Raw genomic sequence first — 21,981 nt, 5'->3', positions numbered from 1 at the left:
AAAATGCTCTGCTGGTGCTAATAAACTTTAAACATAGCAACACTAAGTATAGTCTAGTCATAACTTATCAACTAGTTTCCTAACGGGTCCATGCCCTACAAGGGGCAATTTGGAGATATATTCTACTTACTGTATCGTCAACCAAATTTCTTCCTAAAACCAATTTTAAGTTTCTTAATTGAACAATTCATTTTTTATATTAAAGTGTAAAACGCCTACAGAGAACTAAACCTTTTGAGTTAATAAACCTAGTTTAGTCAATATAAGTGCAAGTTTTTTTTTAATATAATAGGGGGCAAACGGGCAGGAGGCTCACCTGATGTTAAGTAATACCGCCGCCCATGGACACTCTCAATGCCAGAGGGCTCGCGAGTGCGTTGCCGGCCTTTTAAGAATTTGTACGCTCTTTTCTTGAAGGACCCTAAGTCGAATTGGTTCGGAAATACCTCAGTGGGTAGCTGGTTCCACATAGCGGTAGTGCGCGTGCAAAAATTGCCTTGAAAAACGCTCAGTCGTGGAACGGCGGACGTCGAGGTGATACGGGTGGAATTTTGTATTCTGCCTCGACGTCCGATGATGAAACTCAGCTGCAGGTATTAATCCGAACAACTCCTCTGAACACTCTCAATGGTAAATGCGGTAGAAGATGTAGAGTGACCCCACATCTCTACGCAACGCCAAAGGATCGAGCCGCTCGGAGAGGGATTGGTCATCGACGATTCGAACCGCTCTTCGTTGGATACGGTCTAGTGGAAGGAGCTGGTACTGGGGAGCTCCCGCCCAGAGGTGAGAACAGTATTCCATGTGGGGCCGTATTTGCGCTTTATAGAGTTGCAAGCGGTGGCCCGGAGTGAAGTACCGTCTCGCCTTGCTGAGCACACCAAGCTTTTTGGAGGCTAATTTAGCCTTTCCCTCCAAATGACCGCGAAACTGAACGTCGTTCGATATGTCAACGCCAAGTATTCCGATGCTGGCTGTGGCTTCAAGAAGAGTGTTTTCGAAAAGAGGAGTAGCGACAAAGGGAGTTTTTTTGCGGAAAACGCGCAAACTTGTGTCTTCTTGGGGTTAAATTGGACTAGGTTTAGTCTACCCCAGTCCGAGACTCCATGTAGTAGAGTTTCGATTTCAGACACTACTACACTTAATGTTCTGTAATGTTTTGACACTAAGACTGAAGAACATTGCCTTAGTTTAATTCATTATTGTAGGAAATTCAGTCAACATAATATTACTAATCAGCCATAATTATTGTATAGGCTGGATTATCATTCACGTACTATGAACTTTATTGCAATAAATAAAATTAATTTATATTAAACTAAGGCATGTTATTATTCATGGAGTCCAATGCTTTAGACTTTCCGATAAATACTTCATTATTAGATTGGGGAGCGCTCAAGTATTACGAAACAAATTTGGGGGGGGGGGTCCTCTTGTAATGAGGGGCGGGGATTGAATCACGCGTTATTGTTAATATTATTTTCGACTTTCCAGTATATTTCACCACATAATGGTAAGTTTTAGTTGTAAAGAGCAACTGGAGTTGGTCACGAAATGTTTTACTATTGGATCCAGAAAACGTTACGGCGCGTGTTATGGGGGGGGGGGGGTCAAAAATCTCCGAAATTGCGTGATTTAATACTTGAACGCTCCCTTGTCACTTTGACAGATGACAGCAGACAGCTGACAGTGAGTAATTTTTTTTTAATCTGCTTATTAGCCGGATACAAAAATTGGCACTGAGTGAATGACATCTTAAAGTGTTGCCATTTGAATTTGAATTCCAATAGTGTTGCCAAATATTTTGATCGATTTTTATGGCGCTAATGAACAATGATAATATCACTGAGTAAAGTCTACATTGCGAACGTGTGGTCGAAACAAACACATGATTATTTTGTATTAGGTTAAAAAAGTACCTTATTCATCGGTACCTTATTGAAAGGAACCTTGGTGATGGTGGTCTGGGGCCTCTGTGGGGGGTAACTCCGCACTGTGGTTGGCAGGGGTATGGGCCGTAGGTCCAGTAAATTCTCAGAACGACGTCTTGGGGTATTGGTATCGGTCGCTGAGTGTGGTCTTCTCGCACCTGGAGTCGCCACTGGACGGGCTGATAGTGGTTCGGCACCGCTGCAAAATGGGATTATACGTTATTTATAGTCAAACACCGCCCCCCCCGCCCCGCGTTCTAGACTGTCTATGGTAAGCAAATAAATAATGTTACCTCTGAGGCAGCTCCCAGCCATCAGCATCATCATTATACCTCAGCCTCATGACGGTGGGTCTGCCCGCGTCCGGGACGAAGCTGTCCGCCAACAAAAGCCGACGCCGCAACTCCGCTATTAAGGCCGCCTGAAGAGCCTCCTGCTCGCGTCTCTCGGAGTCGTGGGCTTCCCTTTGCTCGACCATTTCTTCGCGTAACGAGGCGTATTTCGCGAGGCACCGCTTTAACCTGGTAACAAAAGCAAAAGTAGGAGTTCCTATTCTCTAGAAATACCATAGCTGCTGAACAGATTTCAATGAATTTTCATTCGTTGAAAAAAGAAATTAGTTGCGCCACAACCTTTTTAGGTCTTGGCCTCAAATTTCTGTATCTGTTTCATGATCGTCAATCTAATAGGCAAGGTGATCGGCCTTCTTTGCCTGACATGCGATTTTTTATGTCTAAGGCTGTTTTTTTTCCTTATAGAAAGAAAGACCATTGATGCAGCTGGAAATCGAACCTATGACCTCAGGGATGAGAGTCACGCCCTGAACCTACAAAGCCAACACTGCTCTTGGTTAGAAATATTTTTTTAAAATTCCTAACTACTCGGAAATCTACAGGATGTTTTTACCTTTGGGTTTTGTGATCAACCTCCTGTTGAAGAGTTGTGAACGTATTCGTAACTATCGCAGTCGTCTCCTCTTCCAAATCTATCTTTTGCTGCATCTCTATCTCTCTCTTTTTCCTCTCTGTTATCTCCATGTGCCTCTGTTGGAGGATAACTTGGCTTTCATTCAAGTTGTTGAGCAGGTCTTTCCCCCCACCACCCTGGACTAATCGGTCTTCTAACGCCTGGATTTGATGCTCCAATTCTTCCGTTTTGGTCTTCTCTTGTTCTATTGTCGATTCTGCTAGAATGTGCTCGCTTTTCAGACTGGCTGTTTCTTCTTCAGCTAGAATTTTACGTTAAAAACTACTTTAGAGAAGAATTGCAGACCTGCAGTTGTAGTGATAACTACAAATTAAAAAGTTTATATAAAACCTTTTTGGTACTAAAATCTACAGATTACAATAGTTATAATGTTCTGTGCTTAATGCACAGAACATTGTTCAATAGGTATTGACATACATTTGTCAGTCAGTTCATGAAGTATCCATATCGATCCAAGGACGGTGGAGCTATGTTTGAACATTAAAATGACAAGGCCAGATTTCGATAAGCAAGAAGATGATCAGCCTCCTGCCTGACCCATGTCTAAGTTGTGCTAGTTTCCGAAGATCCAACCTCAGGAATAAAAGCCACTAGGCGAATGCTTGAATAAACAGAACTAATCTAAGCGTTCCACCAATCAGGCTCCAGAAGATATACCACTTATTTGGAAATTGTATTCTTTTTTACATCTCCCAAGCGATATAAGTGAATTATCACGAAATAAATTCAAAGGCGTTAAACGTAAATTAATCAATAAAGCTTTTGAAGTGAAACTTCTTTAGGCGGATGAGAGTAAAATTTTTATGGTTGAAACGCAATAATAATAATATTAGCGTCATGAAGAAAAGGGAGAGAACGATTGAGACCAATTGAGAGGGAGTGAGAAAGGGAGATCGAGAAAACAAACACGCTATTGGTTGATGCATTCGTTTAGTAGTTACATATTAGAGCTTTAGATAGAAATTTTGTAGCATAACGTCAAAAAAAATCAATGGCGCCCAACCTTTTTAGGTCTGGGCCTCAGATTTCTAGATTATTTGTCTAATAGGCAAGTAGGTGATCAGCCTTCTATGCCTGACGCACGACTTTTTGGGTCTAAGGCAAGCCGGTTTCCTCGCGATGTTTTCCATCACCGTTCGAGCGAATGTTAAATGCGCATAAAGAAAATCCATTGGTGCACAGCCGGGGATCGAACCTACGACCTTAGGAATGACAGCCGCAGCCGCTGAAGCCACTAGGCCAACAATGCTCTATGAATCTATATGAATATAGATATACAAATACATGGAATGATTATATACATACATGATCATCCATTGGGGCTTTTTCCTAAGAATTTAAAAAGAAATCTTCTATTTCACTTATTATCTAGAAATCCCCTAAATACTTACAATCCTGTGGTGTGGTCTTCGTGCGAATTCGTGGTGGTCTTTTCCGTTTATCAATAGCTTTTCGTTGTTCGATGAGCGACCGCAGTCTTTCGATTTCCGCTTGATACTCCCGTAGTTTGGCATCTTTCGGATCCTCGTTGCGGACCGGTTTGTTCTTGATTGCTGCAAATATTTGGAAAAGGTTAACTTAACACTGAAACAACACCATCGCTGATCTGAACGAGACACACAAAACAATAATTACAAAAGAAAAAGAACAAAAAAATGATAAAGGTATAAGGTCTTGTGTTAACTTAGCTTTTACAAAACAAAGGTGTTGATCTGTTAGTCGATATCAACTCCGGGGAAATAAATACAGATAGTACAACTTTCTTTACAACTGTGATACTTTTTGACATTCAACACCTTTTGTCTTCAGTCACCGTGACCATGCATGCTGTAAAGCACGCGAAACGTCGGAAAAATTTAAAATCATGTAAAATAATTATAAGTTTATAATAACACATAGCTTCAATCACGTAAAAAAGTGTTTTCTTTCAATGAATAAGGTACATTTTAAGTGTGTAATGTGTGTGTTGTGGTTAAAACTGGCGCTGGCTTGCTATGCTGAGGAGTAGACGGATTTTATATTAATAAATTTAATTTGCCTCTGCAATATTGATGTTAGTCGGTTTACATGCTGCAAATATTGACCATCTTTGTAAGAGGCTGCGTATAATGGGACTGTAGAACTCCTGTGGTAACAGGTCACCAGGTCAACTTACATCAGGGTCAGAAATACAAAGAGATTACTACATACTATAACTAAAGTAAAGCATGAATAGTTGTGGGTGTGTGAATATGTGTGAGAGTGTGTGAATAAAATGTAAGTCATTGCTGAGAATCACTGTATCAATTGTTCTGTTTGTTAACTGCCACAGAGGCAGGAGGCTTACGTAATGTTACGTGTATACTATGGACATTAAAAGCCAGAGAGGTCGCGAAACGTTAAAAGAATAATCACAATAATCTGAGGTATTAAACTTAAAATAAACTTTATAGTTACTTTTATAAACTAGAAAGAACTTTATTCCGAGAGTATAGCCAGACATACGCTTGTCCTAATTCTTCAACTGTTACATTAACAATTCATTATTTCCCATATACTCTATTGTATATGAGTGGTTAATATATAAACTAAAATCTTCTATTATTTAAAGCACCCCGATAATCCCGATACATTTTGGTCCTTCGAGCCGGATATTTTTTGTTAATCTGTGCAAAAAAGAAGTATATCAATACCTTTAGCTCTATGGGCGTATCTTAGCGTAGTGACAGTCTCGTCGTAGTTGTATGATGCTGGACCAATATTGGCTATCATAATTGTCTTACTATTCCCACCTAGAGAATCTTGCAGGATTCGAGTCAGCTTCGAATCCCTGAAAAAAAAGAAACATATAGCTATCACCTACACCGATATTGATCGGAGATACAAGATAATCTTAAGCTTTAAAGGACACCAAACGAGCTGGACCTGCTACACCAGGTGGTTTTCAAATGCGTTGCCGTCCTTAAAGGTGGTACGTTCACTTGAAGAACCCTAGATTGTAATGGTTTGGTTATATCTGGAATTGCAGATCGTTCCATGAAGAAATACGCAAAAAATATCTTAAACACCGGTCGGTGTATAGCAGTTATTTAGAGTTCAAATTGTTAAAGCCGGCAACGCACTCGCGAGCCCTCTTGCATTGAGTGTCAATGGGCGGCGGTATCACTTAACATCAGGTGAGCATCCTGCCCGATTGGCCACTGTTCTATAAAAAAAAATGTAACAAAGCAGGGCCAACACTGCTGAGTGCAGCATGCGTCCTAGGTCCTTAGGTGATAACATCGCCGCCTTAGATCACAGATCACTGAGGCCCAGACCTAAAAGTCTGTATCACCAGTTTATTAACTTAACAGCCTACCTATAAGGCACATGTGGGCTGTTCTCAGCAAGGGCGGATATGACATTCCCTAGTGATGATAGGGCTTGGTTGATTCTAGCTGCCTCCCGGAGACGATCAGCTGAAGCGCCAGTCTTGCGTTGACGCTCGCTACCAGCCAGGTCCACCAGGTTCAGTTTACCCACTCTGAAATTCACGTCAAAACACTTTTAATTTTACGGAATAATTGGTATTTACTTATTATATTTATAACTATGTTTACAAAATATAGACTAAATCTTAATAGTTAATAATTATTGTTAAAGATATTAAAGACTTATTAAGAAAGAAATATTTTTTCGTTGACGTTCTATATAGATAAAATTAACTTATTTTTTCTCTTACCAATATCTTTTTTATAACCCCAAAACTGGGTCACAAGTTGCCATAGCAACGTAAAATGCTTATCTATACTTATACAACGTGACGCGTAATATATATGTATTAAGATTATAAATACATTTGCATTTATGTAGGTATGTTTGTAATGTTTTCACACAAAAACTTCTGGAGCGATTTAAAAAATTCTTTCACCTTTAGAAAGCTGAATCTTTACTGACTGACGGAGGCTATATTACCATATATTAATAAAAATGCAATAATATAAACAAAAGTGTGAAAAATTATCCGTAAAAAATCTGAACTAAAAAATGCTGTACAGTGTGTAGAACGTATCTACAAAAAAATGTTTAACCCAAAACATGAAATTATTTTGCTGTCAAAAAACAAAAGTACGTCAAATGGAAGTTACAGATATAAATCTCTTATGTAATATAAAAGAAAGTTTATCATTTCTAACATTTTTAACAATATCAAGCTAAAATACATGGACTGATAAAAAAATTTATTTCATTACTTATAATAAAAAAAAAAAATTGTCTAATGTCAGCACTCAACGTAAACGATGTTACGAAAATACATATATTAGATATGTTCGTTGTTAAGTAAATGATATTTTTGATTATGAATATAATCTCTAAGTAATTAAATACTAAGTAATACAACACTTTTATAATAACAAAATCAAATCCGACTTAGTAGACTTTCCTCTACCACGAGATCGATAATCTACGTATAATACATAAGTTTCAAACACATTCTCGAATAGTTCGCAGTGTGGCACATAGATGGCGCTACCAGTATAAAATTCATATGTTTTTCAGTTAGCCCTAGTCAAAAGACACGTGTATAAATTTGATAACTGTCGTCATGAATAAGGCAAAGTTATGAAGAATAATAATCTCTTCGATATTTGCATAACATTCATCTTCCACTTTTACCTCGAGGAGTACGAGTCAAGGCTGTATGCTCACTTGGGCCTTCTTAGTTTTGTAAACGCGGCGATTTCCTTAATAGGAGTATAGCCGAACGCAGCAAGACTATCTTCAACATTTATATGACAATCGTTTCATAGCAATTAACTTAAAATATCTGAAAGAATTAAATGTTATATTATGCACCACCGCCAACCATCAGCCCACTGTAATATTTACGAACCAATTCGACTTTGGGTCCTTTAAGAAAAGAGCGTACCAATTCATAAAAAGGTCATGTCCGAGCCTCCTGTCTGTTTTGCCCTATACATCTAAAAAAACCTAAACATCATCAAATGTTTAAAGCCGAGCACTATTAAAGAATCGGCCAACTGTTATGCAAAACAAGTGTGAATGGCCGCTCGGTTTCCATTGAAACGTCCGTTAGGGTCCAAACAAGGACAAATTGGGGATAATAAATGAAATGAGATATGAAATTGCATCAAACAAAGTCCAATCCTGTAATCAATATATTTTAAACTCTTCTTCAGTTCATTCATTTCGGAAGGTCTTAATGTCGCCGTGATTTCTTCTCCTCCTCTTCGGCAAGCCTCTTGTAAGAGCTGTTAGGCCTTTACAGTCCAGGGAGTAGGGCCTCGAGGTGAAATCCTCCATATTCCAGTTACAATAAGTTTTTCTAGATTTTCTGGACGTTTCGTGCCCAAAGGATTCGTTGGTACCAAAGCGCCGAAAGACTACTTCTTACTGGAAGTAGTCGTCTTCCGGTTTGTATTCTTAGCTGTCCAGGAAATCTTAAAATATTAAGCAATATTTCCGGCTCCGTCGAAACATTTTGTAAATAAACTTAACGATTTTACAGAGTATTGCCAGTTGTTCTGGTTAAGCCCTTGATTTGAGAATTGTCAGTAAATGTAACATCCAAAGGACTTTTTACGCTCCTAAGTGAAAATTGTGGCACTAATTGTGAACTTAGTAATCTTCTCTATGTTATTTGGGCGATAAGAGAGTTATAGTCCAAAAATTTAGAATCGTTCGAGATCCGGGTTTATAGCTGTATGCTTCAAATATTTTATACTTGGACCTTCGTATACGGTCTACATACGCAATACAACCGTCCTGAAACAATGCAGATGAAAAGGAAACCTGAATATTTCGGACGCGTCTTACGTAACACCAAAAAGTATCAGCTCCTTCAAGCCAATATGGCAGTCTGGTTAATGAAGCTTGGACAATGGTTTGGTCTCAGCATCAAGTCATTGTTCAGAAACGTACCGTACAAATTTAAAGCCAACCTTCGAAAGGAGATGGTAACTCAAGATATAATGAAGGCTCTGTGTAAATTGTAACGATCGTTGTGAGTAGGAAAAACAACCTCGTGTCTTTCGAAGACGCTGTTAATTGATATGATTGAATTGTTGATATAACTCAACTCCATCAGACACGGGGACCTTTCAACGAACTTTTAAAGAATTCAAAAGGTAGGTTCAATTTTGGAACGAAACTTTCGATCATCATCAAGTTTTGTGTATACATTCCAAAGCTTCTCAAAGTCGAATCGTCGTCATAGTATTGATGTTACCGTCTGGAATTAAACGGGAAAGCCCGGAATCGATTCAGAATGACGTCACTAATCATTTGTAGCCATACATAACAAAGCAGGCGGAACTCGATAATTTTAAGCGAATTAATTAGTCTATAAGAAATAAACAAAAGATTTCTAACACACGAATGCATACGTTATTGAGAAATACTCAATTAAAATTATTTAACGATTTTAATTGCATCATTTTGTTTAAAATTCGCCTACCTTTTCGTTTTATTTAGTTTTAATAGCTTTTAACTGTAAAACATTATTCTTTTATGTCGACATATTTCGGCTTTTATAAAATAACAAAAAATATAAATATATCTGTATGGACAACTCTAGCTGCACTCCGCGTATAAAGAACTGAACGGGCAATTGTAATCTTCGTTCGAGCTGTCAAAAACTGATATTGACGTATGACATTGACGTTTATTAACACTTGACAATTACCTTAATTGTTGCTACAGGTATTTTTCTATAGAGCAGAGGCAAACGGGCAGGAGGCTCGCTTAAGGTTAAGTGACACTATGGACACTTAATGCCAGAGGGCTTGCGAGTACGATGTCGGCCTTGTACCAAAGCGTATTAATATTAAAACCATTTGTGTTTCTTAGATCTTGTGTGTTTTATAGGTGAGAAGAGTTGTTTTTTCAATTCAATTCGGACCAATTATTTCTTGAGAATAATTTTTATTTTTAAAAACACGTTAATCCCACTTAATCGACATAAATAATTCAAGGCGGTTATCAATACCTCGTGTAATAATTCTGTTTAGTTTTCAAGACTAGCTTCTCCCTCTGGACATATAGGGATAATCCAGATAGGCCTAAGGCGTTCCTTGTTAAAAAGATTTATAAGCTGTACCTCGTGTTTGTTTTGTATTTGCCCTCATGCCAGGCTAGTCCTTATATACCTTACATACGTTTCTCCTCTAGTAGCAGGTGAGGTGACAAATATAATAGCGGTGAAGCCTCAGTCCGCCATTTTAATTGCAGCTGACATAAGCTCTAGACATCTTTGCGTATGTCAGATGGTCCCACTATTGTCTATGCGGTGTTTTGAATTTCGAACTATTCAATAAGTTTCCGTATTGACTTGTCGCAGTATTGTCTATACTCTGTTTTGAATTTCGAACTCTTCAGTTTGTTTCCGTCACATTGTTACACTATTGTCTATGCGCTGTTTTGAAAATCGAACACTACAGATTGTTTGCGTATTGACTTGTCGCACTATGGTCTATGCGTTGGTTTGAATTTCGAATTCTTTATAACACTTTGCACAGTTTGAATAGTATAAAATACACACAATATGTATTACGAGATCTGAAATTGCTTCATCTTGAGTTTTCAGACTGTTATGCAACTTGTCCACCTTGCATGCCGAGTATCGACCAACTGAACTAATACGACGCAATGTACTGTATAATCCTGTTATATATCTGACCTAACTTTTTACCCCTAATCACTATATTCATTTTACACTTAACTATGCGCAACTACATGAAGTATTACAATTATAATAATCGGGCAACCTTTCTTTCGAGCGATCTCTCATAGGTATCCACTGTAAGGGAGAAAAAATAAATACGACGAGAACTGCATATACATACATAATAAGAAAAATCAATGGCGCTACAACATTTTTAGATCTGGGCCTCAGATTTCTATATCTGTTTCATTATCATTTGTTAATCTAATAGGCAAGAAGGTGATCAGCCTTCTGTGCCTGACGCACGCCGTCGACTTTTTGGGTCTAATGCAAGTCAGTTTCCTCACGATGTTTTCCTTCACCGTTCGAGCTAATGTTAAATGCGCACATAGACAGTCCATTAGTGCACATACGGGCATCGAACCTAAGACCTAAGAGATGAGAGTCGCACACTAAAGCCACTAGGCCAGCAATGCTCTTTATTTTTGTCTTAATGAGACAAGAGAAAGCAATTAAAATATATGCAGACAGTGAAAATGACACATGAATCACGCAAACGGGCAGGAGGCTCACCGGATGGCTATTCAGAATTGGCACGCTCTTTCCTTGAATCTTGGACCTTGACCCTTGGACCCTAAGGCGAATTAGTTCGGAAATACTTCAGATATGGACACGTAATGCTTCTTTTCTCTTTAACCTTTATACAGTAGAGGAATTGAGTATTAAACTCTCTTTTATATAAGCTATTCAACCGCCACCGAAGCAGGGCAGGCGGAAAATAATAAAAATAGATGTATTCCTCCAACTTTGATTTCGTTCCCTTTGGAGTGTACTCTTGGGCCGTAGGGTCTAGTGCACTTCTAATTCCAGAATTAAGTTGGCATCTGGTGAAGCAAGACCTGGTGCTTCCTCGCTTAACGAATAAGTATCGCAATGCAGCTAGGAAATGCATTGTAGGTAAGGAACATTTTTTTAAATTAATTTGCGTGTTACTATTACACTACTAAGCACTGTAATTTACTATTTTTCGCCTCAATATGATTTTAACATAGCCTACCTTTTTGTACATACCAACATATGGAAAATTTAGCTATGCCACCCCGTAGTGACTATTGTTTCCGTTAAAAAAATCGTAATTTTTTCCTACATAAAAACCCGAATTGGTCCAGTCGAGATTTGCGAAAAATTATGACAGCATTTTTTTTTCTACGATGCGCGCGCACACCTTCGCAAAAAACCGACACCCTGAAGTTATATTATAGTGATATTTAAATAAACTTTTAAACTAGATAAAGCGTTATGATAAAACTTTCAATGTATTAAATACCTTTTTTGTATTGTTAGTGTAGTTTTTTCTACAAACGTAGAATAAGGCGAAACATAAAAAAATTAAACAGATCTCTATCTTGTTACACCAAAGTATAACTTGAAACACGTGTACATAAATACACACTTTTTTATAGATTTGAAAATCCATGATATGATAATAACACAACTAGAATACTGTACAATTTATTTAAGCAAAATAAATTAATAAAAATGTGTTTATTATGGAATATAAGATACTGGTAACTTATTCCACGTCATTAAATGTAAATAAGTAGACATTCATACCCATCAGCAAAGAAGACAGACGATGTAGGCCGACAGAAAAAGCCAGCGTAAAAAACTCTAGGTACTATTTTAAAACATCAAATCATCATACAAAATGACTATGGCAAACATAAATAGAAGAAACCAGAAAGGAGGGAGATACGTTTGATTCTTTATTTGCATAAATTACAAAACTGAACAGAGACCTCGCAGTCCAGTTTCCAGAAGTGGCATCTGTACACAGGCATGACGTGTGAGCCAGCCATCGTTTTACTCAACCATATTTGAGGGAATTAAACGAGCCGTCACACAAATCATCTATCTATATATATATAAATGAATCCCTATTTCCCTTGGTCACGGCATCACGCGTGAATGGCTGGACCGATTTTGCTAATTCTTTTTTTGTTGTGTTTGTTATTGACAGGAGAAGGTTCTTATGAAACTCAGTCAGTTCCAACTTTTTTGATGTAACCTTATGGCGTTTGACATAAAATTGCCAGAATGCGTGCTGAAAATATCGTCAAAGAGGATGTAAGAAAACTGAATATAGTTTAAAACAAATACATATAAAATAATTACGGTCGCTAATTGTTTGTGGCTGTAATCTTGAATATATATATATATATATACACAAAATTCTTTGTTTGTCATAAAGCATTTTCAGTTAATTCGAAATCAATATTCATAGTTAAGACAGAACGACGTCTGTCAGGTCCGCTAGTTAAATACATACATATTGGTGTGTGCGGGCATGTATGTGTGACTTACTTGAACACATTAAAACATATAAAACGCTTCACAGTGATAATTTCAAATAGATTTTCATGAATCCTTCATAATTACGCCAAATCGTTTCGTAATGCAGGCAATTATAGTTATTATTTACTCGAAAAAAGAAAATTGATGTTAATCGCTTGGCAATCACGATTTTCTACAATAATGACGTTGTATGAAGGTAGCACAAAAGTAGCTCGTTAGTTGTTTACAATCGGTTAAAAAAGAACCATTTCGATCTTTTCCATATAAAAAGGCTCATTCGCTTATACGCAACGATGTCATACAAACATAATTTTAAAACATACATAAAACATTAATCATGAAAATCCATGGTTTTCAAATGGCCACCTATTTGTCGCCTGTTCCCATGTTGGAATACCGTCAAAACTATTTATATACGCCAGTAAAACAAACAAAGAATATTTTATATCATAAAGCATTTTAAGTTACTTTTCCAATTCGAAATTAATATTCATAGTTAAGACAGGACAACGTCTGTCGGGTCCGCTAGTTATTATTATATAGGTGCAAATGTATTCTAGACAAAGGGTTTTTTTGCTCATACACACACATACTTCAGAAAAATGCAATACAGTTAAAAAGTACATTAGTTTTATTGAAAAAAAAAACCTTGTGAACTGTATCGCCCAATGGTGCATTATTTCTACCGTAAATCTAGAACACACAGACCAATACAGTATCAATTGCATTGCGATGAACACCTTTGTTTTGATTTTGTGGTTAATACAAAGTGTGGTTTGATACACATACATTGAATTCATACACTAACGCCGATGTGTGTATATGTTTGACCATTTTATTAAAGGCAGACCGGACTTTAAGAGAGAATGACCTTTTTAAAGTTTAATTCGTATCTCTCAGAAATTCGTTTCCATAGCTGTGATTTTTTAGGGCAGTTTTTGCCGCGCACCACTTCTATGTGGAACCAGCTGCCCACTGAAGAATTTCCCAACGAAGTCGACATATTTGCGAGCCTCTAGCATTGAGAGTGTATATTGACGGTATCAATTAACATCGGGTGAGCCTTGGGGGAGTGATTTACAAAGTCTTCGGAGAGGCTTTAAGAGTGAGTATGCCTTTGAAATTTGGGAGACGTATCACCACTACCACTAAGGGACGTCGATTGAACAGGTCGCATGTTCGTCAAAGGAAATGCCAGATCAGCGTTCGACTCTCATGCCTGGGGCGTAGGTACCATCTCCGGCTGTACACCAACGGACTTTCTTTCTATGTGCACATTTAATATTAGCTCGAACGGTGATGGTAAATGACAGGAATTCAGCCAGGAAGTTGACACTTTTCAAGCACATTCTACCTACTTGCCTATTGAGAAAAAATAATCACGAAACAGATACAGAAATCTGAGGCCCAGAACTAAACGTTAGCACTTCTTTTTTATATAGGTATAGCTGGGCGGATGCCATCATCAAAACGGCTAGCTCGAGCTGGATGCAGTTTGCACATGACAGACCAAAAGATCCCTGGCGCGTTTCACCTGAGGGCTTCTTGGTAACTTATTACAAATTGTTTTTGTTTATTATAGATTAAGAAAGGAAATAGAGAGTGGATTAGGAAAAGAATTCGAGGTCGACAATTGTATACTTAGGCAATCAATAAAAACTTCAGCCTTCACGGTATGAGTACCTTCTGAAAAACACGTTAGAAATCCTTGACTTTCAAGGATTCTTATGTATTACAGACACAGCGAAATTTATTGCCAGGCGTTTTAATGGCAGAACAGGAACAGAAAATGGATCGAGAAAGAATTTTTTCTCTCTTTATTATACAAAATAATAATATAATCAGAATGAATATGTTACATTAGAAAACCGCTGTGGTTTGTATAAATGTAACCATAGCAGTCTTGTTTAGGAGCGCGACAATTGCATATAAAAGTAGTTTTTTTAATTTACTGTTTATGTTGGTAAGCGTTAGGCTATCTAATATCTGACTGGGTAGACAATTTATTAGCCGCGGTAGCAAATACCTCAAAGTTCTCTCGCCATATACGTTGTTTGCTCCCGATGTACAGAGCCGAGTCTCTTAGTCACGCAGCATGCTCCACTCGTTTTTTATGTCATCTCGGAAAAAGAGCTCGACTTGAAGAAATTTATTTACTTTTTCTGTTATGGGCAATATTTTGCAGTGTTTAAAAACTTCTCTTTCTTAATCTTTATATGAATCGAGAAGATGGACCAGAATAAAGAAACATTAGGTACATGGGAAAGAGTGGCACAGTTAGGACATAAGTGGCGGAATTTGGAGGCCTTTGCCAGAAAAATAATGGTACTGAATACCATTATCATGATCGGAAGCCCTTGACGTGTAAAGGCAGCCTCTTTTAGCAAATAAATTGAAATGAAGAATATTGTTATGTAATACTTTTTAGTAATATTCTATGTGTTTAACTATTTTATGACCGATGACGTCAGTAGACGTAGAAACGTCCACCCTCAAAGGTTCTAGTGGCAAGGCCAACCTTCGTGTGGAGTAAAATCAATAAAAAGCGACTTCAGCGGTGTTAGTTAAGTTGATTTGCTGAGTTGACGGGTTACTTTCGCAAGAAGGACGGTGTGTCTCGAACATAAAGGCTGGATTCGCGACCAGTTCTAGTACCATTTGGCCAGAAGGCCCAACTGGATAGGGTTGAGAAATTGTAGGTATATATGCTTAGTTATAAATACTTCGTTGGACACCCATTTTAGTGGGTGCGTTGCCGACCTTTATGGAAGGAGTACTCTCAATACCAGAAGGCTCGCAAGTGCGTTGCTGAGCTTTTAAGAATTGGTATTACTTCGTTGGATGATGAAATTCTGTTATAATCTTAGTAGTTATAAGGTAAAATGAAATAATTGTATTATTTGTATTCATGTCTATGATATTAAAAGCCTTTTGTTAAACTGTATCTAATTAAACTTTGTTTAACCAATTTCTGTAAAGTTGTAAAGTAGATCATTTTTCGAAAAATAAGGTCATAGAGAAGTTTCACTTCTTACCTGTGTACACTAGTACACGCACACAGTTTTTGTTTAACTATTAAACTCGATACATAACAACAATGTGCAAACAAATATAAAAAAAATCGCTTTCATTTAATATATATTTGACAATGTACTCAGCTATTTTGATTTTGCTTTAACGACTTTGTTCCCGCAAGCGAGATAATATAAAAAAAAACGTTTACCTTATGAAATCCATTGCGGCACAATTTTAACACGTATGATTAAGTCTGAGGTCACTGGATGAGTGTTTTGGACACGTCATTTATTCCCGGCCACATCCCACGCTGATTTTGCCAATTGTACACGCGGGATGTATTGTCTTTTCTATTCTAGATCGGAGTCTATTAATACTAATTATTCATCTATATAATTATGAACAATCTTGTTTGTTCTTTGTTTCATTTTTTATATTATATTTACCTACTTGAATAGACCTATTAACCTACCCGTGTTCTTTAAATAAATAATATTCTTCAACTCGACTGTCAAGACTTAGAGAGAGACAGAGAGAGATTTAGTTCTCCAGACTGATTTTTATGTCACTATATTTATGACTGCATGTTAATAGTTGCTTATCTAATACGGAGGAGATATAAGAGTTTGCTTTGTATTGTTTATGATATAAATATAGTATGTGTAATTCAATAAGGATAGTTAACACGTACATATCTTGAACTTGAAGCTTGTTAACGTGTTTACTAGCATGTTACGTCATACGGATTGGTGCGACGCCATATTGCCTAGAGAAGCGTTTTGTCATTATGACTGTATACAATACTAAATATAATTTAAAATATCAATAGATATAGGTTCTAAAGTCACTATTAAATAGCTAAAATTTTGTTGTTTAACCTAAAAGTTAACGTATTTACAAGCATGTTACGTCATACTAGTGCGACGCCATCTTGCCTAGAGAAGCATTTTGTCATTATGACTGTATATAATACTAAATATAATTTAAAATATCAATTGATATAGGTTCTAAAGTCACTATTAAAAAGTTAAAATTTTTGTCTTATAACCTTAAAGTTTATTAACGTGTTTACAAGCATGTTACGTCATAGTAGTGCGACGCCATCTTGCCTAGGGAAGCATTTTGTCATTATGACTGTATACAATACTAAACATAATTTAAAATATCAATTGATATAGGTTCTAAAGTCACTATTAAATAGTTAAAAAATTTGTCTTATAACCTTAAAGTTTGTTAACGTGTTTACAAGCATGTTACGTCATAGTAGTGCGACGCCATCTTGCCTAGAGAAGCGTTTTGTCATTATGACTGTATACAATACTAAACATAATTTAAAATATCAATTGATATAGGTTCTAAAGTCACTATAAAATAGTTAAATTTTTTGTCGTTTAACCTAAAAGTTTGTTAACGTATTTACAAGCATGTTACGTCATACTGGTGCAACGCCATCTTGCCTAGAGAATCGTTTTATCGGCTTCTCGAAATTATGAATGTTAACCATTTATCTTTGTTGTGTTACAGTCTTGTGGAGTGGCTTTCCATTGTAAGTATCTACTGCCTAGACCTACTGCTGGTCTTCCAGCTGTAGAATATGGTGACGTTAGCCGTCTCACATACTCTTTTAAGCTGAGCTGGTGATCCAGTTCTTTCGGGTGACAGATTAACCTCTGTTAGCTGCCCGACTCAGGATTTCTGATTACATTTTTCTCATTTCGTGTTCGAGGACTTCCGAGGAATGGTACCTTTTAAATTGCTATTTGTATCACAGAATTTAAAATATCAATTGTTATATAGTCGGCAATGATTTTAAATCTTGTCTAAAAACTTATTAGGAATCAGTCCTGCTAGTTTAACAATAGTTTTGTCGTGGAAAATATTAGCTGCCCTATTCATGTAATTTGTCCTTGTAGCTTTGCCCTTGACACGAAGTACTAAGTGGGAATGAGTGTAATTGACTCACTGACGCCTTCTTGCGTCTAGACTTGACGGTCAAGCGTGGTTTATGTGCGATATTTTACGATTGGGACGGATATATGGTCATGAGCCCCTGCAAGGGTTAAATTTTCATAGAAAGCAACGGTTTGGTTTACTCAGAAAAAGTATGGACTACGAGCGGTTTCATGGAATTGGAAAACAGGATTTTTGGATTGGCCGACGATATTCGAGGATATGGCTAAATATACGTTTTGATTATGTGTGTATACAGAATGTTAACAAAAGAAAATAGAATTGTCTTTTGTTAATATAGCTTTTATACATTGAAAGAAAACACTTTTATCGAATTGAAGCTATGTAACTTATAATCATTTTACATATTTTTTTTCACGTTTTTTTGTTTGTTGTGGTCACGGTGACCACGCACGCTGTAAAGCACGCGAAACGTCGGAAATAAAAATTTAAAATTATGTAAAATAATTATAAGTTTATACTAATATATAGCTTCAATCCGGTAATAAAATCCGGTTTTTTTATTCAACAAAAGAAAATACTAGCCCAAAAAGTTCTGCTGTGTTTAATTTCGTTTTAGAAAAACACCAATATATAACCTCCTGTTCTAGAGATATTTTTAGTAATTAAGACATATTGTCTGTCAATGAAAAAGGTGAAAAATACGTGAATCTATCTCAAAAACCAGTGGACACTTTCCTCAATTTAAATATACCTGATCTTGACTTTAAATCTCCAACAAAAAAAAAAAACTCACAGGAGATTAAATGCTCAAATCCTTTTGTTGATGTCTGTTAAGAATAAACAAAAGCATTATCTCACGTATGACCGTATTAGTTTAGGATGAGTAATAACTCGCAAAGGGGCAATGTTCTTAGATGGCTCACTTATGCAAAGGCTTTACTAAAATCAATATTATAAAACGCATTTTGTTCCTGGTTGAAGATTTTTTTTAAAGGGGCTAGAGCAGAATTTCCCAATCTTTGTGCCATGAAAAAAATGTAATCCTTATGTATATAACATACATGGTCTATATATTAAAAAATTAAATTGTTCACTAACATATTTATTGACAGGTTTTAGGAGTAAATTTCCAAAATATAATGAAAAACTGGAATTCAAATTCCAAATAATTTCAGAGATTTTATATAAAGTTCCAATTTGGTTAGCTTCAGTCTCAAGTCTCCACGTTGTGTTATATCCAGCCGATTTAGATTGGCCCCCTTAACAATCAAATAGCCCCTGTGTCCGGCGTTGGCCCCACGTTGTAAAACACTGGGCTAGAGGTTCACCTGATGTTAAACGAATGTGCGTGTTTAACGCATTCCCAGATACTTCAGAGTTGGTACGCTCTTTTTTTGAAGGACCCTAAGTCGAATTGGTTCGGAAATACTTCAGTGGGCAACTGGTTCCACATAGTGGTGGTGCGCGGCAAAAATTGCCTTAAGAAACGCTGCATTTCAATTCTTAAAGGATTCTTTATTAACATTTATTCGGTATTCTTAATTAGCAACTTGTGGTGATGGACCTACTGATATCTATAAAAGATTTCAAAATATACAAAAATCTGTGGCTACCAAGAGTTGCAATAGTCTTGGAATTTGGTAATTTTTTGTCATACATATGAGTATATTGTGCCAGATTTCGTACATTAATCCCCTTACAATACTTACTTAATGTATTGCAAAAGGTCACAGAGGAAAAAATCACCAAATTGATTGATTTTTCAACGTCAACGTCACCGTGACCACGCACGCTGAAAAGCACGCGAAACGTCGGAAAAAAATTAAAATTTAGAATTATGCAAATAATTATAAGTTTTTAATAATAATATATAGCTTTAATCCGTTCAAAAAGTGTTTTTCTTAATGTGTAAAAGCTATTTTAAGCAATAGACAATACTATGATTTTTCAACGACTCAAAAAAAAAATGGCGCAGTTTTTTATGGCGCGTATATATAGTTTTATTGTATTCCGACATATAGCATGGATGTTCAAGATTAATGCCGCAAACAATTAGCGACCGTAATTATTTTATATGTAAAAATAAGAAAAGACAACTTATATATAGATGTCTATGTTTGTATGACATCGTTGCGTATAAGCGAATGAGCCTTTTTATATGGAAAAGATCGAAATGGTTCCATTTTTAACCGATTGTAAACAACTAACGAGCTACTTTTGTGCTACCTTCATACAACGTCATTATTGTAGAAAATCGTGATTGCCAAGCGATTAACATCAATTTTCTTTTCTTCGAGTAAATAATAACTATAATTGCCTGCATTACGAAACGATTTGGCGTAATTATGAAGGATTCATGAAAATCTATTTGAAAATATCACTGTGAAGCGTTTTATATGTTTTAATGTGTTCAAGTAAGTCACACATACATGCACGCACACACCAATATGTATGTATTTAACTAGCGGACCTGACAGACGTCGTTCTGTCTTAACTATGAATATTGATTTCGAATTAACTGAAAATTGCTTTATGACATACAAAATTCTTTGTTTGTTTTTATGGCGCGTATACTATATATGTATATATACATATATAGTTTTATTGTATTCCGACATATAGCATGGATGTTCAAGATTACTGCCACAAACAATTAGCGACCGTAATTATTTCATATGTATTTGTTTTAAACTATATTCAGTTTTCTTACATCCTCTTTGGCGATATTTTCAGCACGCATTATGTCAATGTTATGTCAAACGGCATAAGGTTACATGAAAAAAGTTTGAATTGTAACAAAAGTATTCTTAAATTTCCAAATTTTCCGCGAAATTTTCTTATTTTTTCCTTCATAAGAACCTTCTCCCGCCAGTAACAAACACAACTAAAACATAATTAGCATAATCGGTCCAGCCATTCACGCGTGATGCCGTGACCAAGGGAAATAGGTATTAATTTTTATATATAAAGACTAAGGTAGGTTAAAGATAATACATAAGCATTTAGATTTATAAATAAGATGTTAAACCCATTATTAATAAACACATGAGAGAAACTCGCAAATAATGTTGTACCCGCACAACTAAACTTTTTTCCCTTGTTGCAAGCAAAACTGATCGCTAACAACGAGCGTGTCGCGCACACAAGCGGACACTTGTGCGTAAACTTTGTTAAAATATTCGAGCACAATTTGTTATTGTTCGAGTGAGTCGAGCAAAACAAACATTTGTACCGTACGCTGTCTAACACTGTGCCCGGTGCTCAGCACCGCTCTGTTCAGCACACAACTGGAATCGTACATTCACACCTCGTATCGTTGTTCAGAAACCAGTTTAATAAGACAGCCTACTACCAATTAAATTTTTAATGAATAATTTCATCATTTGAGTCCTTTTGTAATAATGGTTACGCGTCGCGTTATTCCGTTACGCGCCATCCTTTTCTTGTCCTACGGTTGATTACAAGCCATTCATAACAAAATATATAATAACGATAACAATGATAGTAACAATCTTAGTAGTAATAAGGTAAAATGAAATAATTGTATTATTTGTATTCATGTCTATGACAATAAAAGCCTTTTGTTAAACTTTAACTTCATTTAACCAATTTCTGTAAAGTTGCATATAGTAGATCATTTTTCGAAGTTAACGTCATAAAGTTTCACTTCTTACGTGTGTACACTAGTACACGCACACATTTTTATTTTTTAAGTGTTTATGGCCTGATAACGAGAACTTTAAACCAAGGCTTATTTTTTAAATTTTACTGCTGTATACTGGTAGACCAGCACGGCTATCTTGAACGACATGCGCACTAACCTTCCCCAACTCAAGGTTTCACGCATGAACACCTATAAACAAAGCGCCCGTGTCATTATGACACCGTTGTGATAAGAAACGTATATATGTATGTAAGTAACTGTTCTGCGCATAAAATGATTTAAAATAGTAGAAAAATGTGTGTGTGTACTAGTGTACACACGTAAGATGTGAAACTTTATGACGTTAACTTCGAAAAATGATCTACTATTAGCAACTTTACAGAAATTGTTTAAATAAAGTTAAATAAGATAAAGTTTAACAAAAGACTTTATTATCATAGACATGAATACAAATAATACAATTATTGGTAACA

General features: G+C 36.3%; 1 protein-coding gene across 3 annotated transcripts in view; it reads right to left on the bottom strand.

The window, feature by feature from the left end:
• The window catches only part of LOC123717666 (kinesin-like protein Klp68D), a 68,878-nt gene that overhangs the window by 3,402 nt on the left and 43,495 nt on the right, over positions 1-21,981 (bottom strand). For 2 of the 3 annotated variants that reach the window (XM_045673784.1, XM_045673786.1), the window contains 6 exons: positions 6,256-6,420; positions 5,591-5,727; positions 4,310-4,471; positions 2,838-3,159; positions 2,225-2,452; positions 1,920-2,130 (listed from right to left, as the gene is read on the bottom strand). In XM_045673784.1, the coding sequence (XP_045529740.1) occupies positions 1,920-2,130; positions 2,225-2,452; positions 2,838-3,159; positions 4,310-4,471; positions 5,591-5,727; positions 6,256-6,420 (1,225 nt within the window). The remainder of the gene's footprint in view (positions 1-1,919; positions 2,131-2,224; positions 2,453-2,837; positions 3,160-4,309; positions 4,472-5,590; positions 5,728-6,255; positions 6,421-21,981) is intronic. The other variant, XM_045673785.1, reaches the window with a different exon arrangement.

The sequence above is a fragment of the Pieris brassicae genome, chromosome 13, assembly GCF_905147105.1.
Source record: "Pieris brassicae chromosome 13, ilPieBrab1.1, whole genome shotgun sequence".
Classification (NCBI taxonomy): domain Eukaryota; kingdom Metazoa; phylum Arthropoda; class Insecta; order Lepidoptera; family Pieridae; genus Pieris; species Pieris brassicae.
Note: the sequence above shows the minus strand (reverse complement) of the source record. Positions and strands in the feature narration are given on the sequence as shown.